This window comes from Theobroma cacao, chromosome 5 (genome assembly GCF_053813885.1).
Source record: "Theobroma cacao isolate CCN51 chromosome 5, ASM5381388v1, whole genome shotgun sequence".
In the NCBI taxonomy this organism is placed as follows: domain Eukaryota; kingdom Viridiplantae; phylum Streptophyta; class Magnoliopsida; order Malvales; family Malvaceae; genus Theobroma; species Theobroma cacao.
Window position 1 is genome coordinate 26,386,850 of NC_142643.1, and position 5,517 is coordinate 26,392,366.

Genomic DNA, 5,517 nt, shown 5'->3' on the forward strand with positions numbered 1-5,517 from the left:
CAAGCATAGAAAAATCTATGGAAGAGTGTTCCCTGTCATTGCATAATATAGTCCAAAACCCAATAGACCTCTGTATTGAAGAAGAAAAAAAGAGTACTCTGAATGGTTTTTGAAAGTGCAATACGCTTCGATTTATGCAAATTTTAAGAAGTAAAATTTCTTATGTAGGGAGTTAGATTTGCTAATCCCAACAGGCAACAGTGCCCAAAAATGCTTCAAAAGCAAATGCTCTAGCATGAACTCGGAAGACAATTCAAAAACTACACAAGACAACAGATTCATAAGGCTGTACAACCCATGCGATTTAATTATGTTGAAGCTTGAGCCCGATGTAATCAGTTAAAAAGTCTAATCCGCAGGGCCATCTCATGCATGGAGAACCCGACCTTACCTTCTGGGTAGAGCCACCACAAATTGAGAAATTTGATAGAATATTACATGACTAACAATCATACATAAAAACCAAAAAGGAAACATGTCCAGAATACATAGAGGTACCACATCACTATTTTCAAACATATAACCAACTTCCCACTCATCCTATCCATCATACTGATTTTCAGGGAGAAACATTTTCTTTTCACCCATAACAAACACAAACTCCGGAAAGGGAAAGACTCTTAATTACATACAAAGCAAACACAAGCTTGAATCTTATACCATAGTCGTACATTATTACCAAACGCTTTTTATAGATTTTGCCTCCTCACATGTGCACCTCTACTCCTCCTCCTCCTCCTCCTCCTCCTCATACTCACCTTCCTCATCAGCAGTGGCATCCTGGTATTGTTGATACTCGGACACAAGGTCATTCATGTTGCTCTCCGCCTCTGTGAACTCCATCTCATCCATACCTTCACCAGTATACCAATGCAAGAAAGCCTTCCTCCTGAACATAGCAGTGAATTGTTCACTAACTCTCCTGAACATTTCCTGAATAGAGGTCGAGTTTCCAATAAAGGTTGATGCCATGGAGAGCCCTCTAGGTGGAATGTCACACACACTGGATTTCACATTGTTTGGGATCCACTCCACAAAGTAGGAAGAATTCTTGTTTTGCACATTGATCATTTGCTCATCCACTTCCTTGGTGCTCATCTTGCCTCTGAACATGGCCGATGCAGTGAGGTAGCGGCCGTGCCTTGGGTCAGCAGCACACATCATGTTCTTTGCATCCCACATTTGTTGGGTCAACTCAGGGACAGTCAGAGCACGATACTGCTGGGATCCGCGGGAGGTCAGAGGAGCAAACCCAACCATAAAAAAGTGAAGACGAGGGAAGGGAATGAGGTTCACTGCAAGCTTTCGGAGGTCAGAGTTGAGTTGACCAGGGAACCTGAGACAGCAAGTGACTCCACTCATGGTTGCCGAGATCAAGTGGTTCAAATCACCAACTGCAACATGTGTTAATACAAATAAGTACATGATTAGAGCACTAGCAAAATAGCAAAGCTGATCAAAACATTCAACTATTTCCCTCCATATGTCGCAAAAAAAAATAAGAAAAGTTTGTGTTCAAGGAATCTGTAACCCCTTCAAGAAAGTTATTGATATAGCGAAAAAAAAGATTAACTTTTAGCTACTGTATTCTTTTAGCAGAACTTAATGTGGGAACATGAGTGCAAGCATGCATGAGTGTGTTTGTGCTGTTTTTTGGAAAGGATACTTGAATTTCATTAGGTCTTTAGCTACACAAAAAGGATAACTAGCTCCACCCCTATTTGAACACACTGTATCTCAATTAAAATCTCCAAATAAATCATTGGATTGCGACTTGAAATTACATTTACGGCCCACACACTTTTGGGGCCCTAAAATATTACTCAGATTTTATTTGAAACGCTAAGCCAACTGTGCGTGTGTGTGTGTGTGTGTGTGTGTGTGTGTGTGTGTGTGTGCACGTAAAAAATAAAACCTAAAGTCAAAAGATACTTCAGCAACAAAGATATAAATAAGACCAACGGTCGTTACGAGCAGTTAGTATAAAACATGAAAAAAAAAAAATTGCATGATAAAATTACTTTTCCATTTTACAGCTACCCATCCATTATTCATTATAGCACTCCTCATCTATAATAGTTGTTGGCCCAATTCAACCCCAAAATTTCAAGGCACCAAGCTCTTCAGCATGGGGGCAATGAACATTATGATCTAGCCACCGCTAGTCAAGAATTGGCATGTAAAAAACATCACACCAAACAGCAACTGAAAACACAGAAAACATATTTTTGTAGTCTCATATGTACTTACAGCTAGGAGTGGTCAATTTAAGAGTCCTGAAGCAGATATCGTACAAAGCCTCATTATCAAGAACCATGCACTCATCAGCATTCTCAACAAGCTGATGAACAGAAAGGGTAGCATTGTATGGCTCCACAACTGTATCTGAAACCTTTGGTGAGGGGAACACGGAGAATGTGAGCATCATCCTGTCAGGGTACTCCTCTCTAATCTTTGAGATCAGTAAGGTTCCCATGCCAGACCCAGTTCCTCCACCCAATGAGTGGCACACCTGGAAACCTGAAATGGCAGATTAGATAAGCTTCCACCAATAAAGATAGCAACAAATAACTCCAAGAAACATGTTTGGCAACTACAATTAAAAAGATATCAGCTTCTACCAGTCAGAACCTAAAAGAAACAACTTCCTTACCTTGCAGACAGTCACAGTTCTCAGCCTCCTTTCTCACAACATCAAGAACTGCATCAATAAGCTCAGCTCCCTCAGTGTAATGGCCCTTAGCCCAGTTGTTTCCAGCACCAGATTGTCCAAAAACAAAGTTATCCGGCCTGAAAATCTGGCCATAAGGACCAGTTCGGACACTGTCCATGGTACCAGGCTCCAAGTCCATGAGCACAGCACGCGGAACAAAGCGGCCACAGGAAGCCTCATTATAGTATACATTGACACGCTCCAACTGCAGATCTGAGGAACCAATGTACCTTCCAGTTGGATCTATGCCGTGCTCATCGCAAACAACCTCCCAAAACTTGGAACCAATCTGGTTCCCACATTGTCCACCTTGAACATGAAGGATCTCTCTCATTTTTCCCCTAATTTACAATAATTGAATTGAAATTAAATTCCAAATCATAAGACGAAATATTTTGATAAATCTATAACAATATATAACAGTATATATTTTGAAACAAGTACCTGTCATGACAGCAATTGCATATTTAAAGTTTATTTTACAAATTCTGTTCATGTCATTTACCCTGTTTGCTGTAACTGTGATTTATCATTGTTGTTACCTGATATTATATTGTTCTTTATGCAGTTGATTACTTCACCCTTCCCAGCATGATGGATAAACTTTTATCAGACTTTTTGTATTGATATGTGATTTTCAATAGTTCATTTCTCCTTATCCCAATTTATTTTCATGCTATTATTCTTAGTAACAAATGACACTTCAATTATGATTGTTAACGAATACAAAACTTAGTACATAATACACATGTTGCAACTTTAAATGATAACATCAAAAGATTCACTACATTTTTTCCCGAATGCAGTTTTATTTATGAACTTAACTTCCATTAACAATTACTTCAGGAGCCATTGGTTATCAGCAGCTCATTAAAAATGCTACCGTTACTCGATTACTAGATGCTGATCTGTTGAAAATTCAAGCAAGTAGGGAGAAAAAAAAATCCTTCTGTTTACAGTACATGATCATTGATGATTACGAATTATTCACAGCTTTTACTGTTTTTGCTTACTTATTAATGCTGTTTTATAGTTTAAATAACATTTTTATCAATTAATATGAACCACAATATATTCAACTGTACCTTCTCTCTTAGTAGCTTACATTTAAGCCATTATAGTTCTGTTTGCATAAAAAAAAAAAATTAGCTTTCTCCTTTCCATTAACACTTCTTTTTAATATTTACAAAATGCTGAATATTCACTTCTGACTTTGCTCATTTATGCTAAGCTGTTCTTCGTGTCTTCATTGTTCATTTTGCTGTATTCTCCACTTCTATCAAAACTGTTCTCATTACCCTTGCATGACAAAGTTAAGCTTTCTCTTCACTTTACATGATTCTTGAATCTTTATATTATATTAACCTATTATATTTTGTTAACTTATCGTTAAAACTTGCTTACTCATTCGGTCTGTCCATTCCTTTTCAATGCTGATTTCCATTATCTGTTTGATCTTCTGAAAATACAGAATACTGTTCATTCATTACTTTCGTACACTAATTTATAAGCTTTTCCTGTTTTGATTCTGTTTCATGCGGGCAAAATCCTAGTTATGACAAAATGAATGCATATCTTAAGATGTAAAAACTGAACATATCAAAGAGATTCAAGATGTAATATCCAAGGCATCAAAATACATACAGGCAATGCAGACTCGAACAAAAAAATTAGTTTTCGAATAGAAAACGATAATAATTTGAGCACAGTTTCAGTGAAAACGAGTAGAAAAGCTTGCGCAAATCCAGATCTAAGCAAATGCCAGAACAAGTCTATCCACCACAAACGAAATGCAGAGACAAGAACGAGAAGCGAAAGCTTTAAACCGAAAATGCCATAAAAACTGTGAAGAAACTTCAGATCTACTTAATTGAATTCAACAAAAAGTAAGAGAACAAGCATTACCTGTGTTGGAATTACGGAATTTGGGAGACTTTGCAGAAATTTTTGAGAGAATAATGAGGAGAGGAAAGGAAAGGATGAGAGTGTTATATATAGGAAGTGAAGAGGGAGCAGTGAGATCGTAGGGTGAGCGGTTGTTCCCTCTTTTTTTAGTGATAGCCGTTGAATGCCGTTCGATGGAGATAACGGATGGTCCAGATTGCAGAAGTTTGTTTGTTTTAAAAATTTGTAAAATGTTTTGCGACAAATATACCCTTTGGGGAAGTGACTGGATCGTCCTCTGAGTCCACCCCAGATTAAAATATCTGAGACCTATTTGACTCTTGTACTATTTTACCAATTTCAAATCACCGCACATTCGCCACGTGGCATTCAAACGTTCGGTTTAACTGAGTTGTCTTAAAATTAACATCACGACCCACTCATATTGAGTCAATGTTATAAGTAAGTTTTGAACCGTGGATTAGCCCCGTGCCTTTTTATTTATTTTTTTTTATTGTATTATTATATTAGTTAGTTTGTTAGTGAATAAATCATATATTGAAAATAAAAAGAAATGAGAGACTTGTTGGTATATGCCTTTGAGCTAATTGAATTGATCAAGAAATATATATTATCATTTAATGCATACTTAATTACATAATTATATGTGATAAAGGTTTTACTTCATGTTAGTACAATAATAAGGAGTTATTAAGTACTAATTGAATAAAGCCCATGAAACATAAAGGCCTTGCAAAAAAATTGTAAAGTTGTTACAATTATGAGATCACTATGCATCAAAACCATGTTCATAAAATTGTTCCTAGTCATTATATTGTCAAGACAAGACATTGACAATGCTCAAAGACTAGTACATGTTAAGCCTCTTTATTTGAAAAGTAAACAATCGATCTCATAGA

General features: G+C 36.8%; 1 protein-coding gene across 1 annotated transcript; it reads right to left on the minus strand.

Moving 5' to 3' along the window:
• Positions 1-439: 439 nt before the first annotated feature.
• On the minus strand, positions 440-4,755 carry LOC18598602 (tubulin beta-4 chain). Its single transcript, XM_007028179.3, has 4 exons — positions 4,619-4,755; positions 2,654-3,054; positions 2,251-2,520; positions 440-1,394 (listed from the first exon to the last, which is right to left on the minus strand). Exons 2-4 carry the CDS (start codon positions 3,045-3,047, stop codon positions 721-723), a joined length of 1,338 nt encoding a protein of 445 aa, XP_007028241.3. The 5' UTR covers positions 3,048-3,054; positions 4,619-4,755; the 3' UTR covers positions 440-720.
• Positions 4,756-5,517: the final 762 nt, after the last annotated feature.

Excerpts from the sequence above, each read along its gene's own strand:
- LOC18598602 (XM_007028179.3), bottom strand. The coding sequence starts at position 3,047 with ATGAGAGAGATCCTTCATGTTCAAGGTGGACAATGTGGGAACCAGATT. Across the intron at positions 2,521-2,653 it reads GAACTGTGACTGTCTGCAAG|GTTTCCAGGTGTGCCACTCA; the intron begins GTAAGGAAGTTG and ends CTGCCATTTCAG. Across the intron at positions 1,395-2,250 it reads TAAATTGACCACTCCTAGCT|TTGGTGATTTGAACCACTTG; the intron begins GTAAGTACATAT and ends CACATGTTGCAG.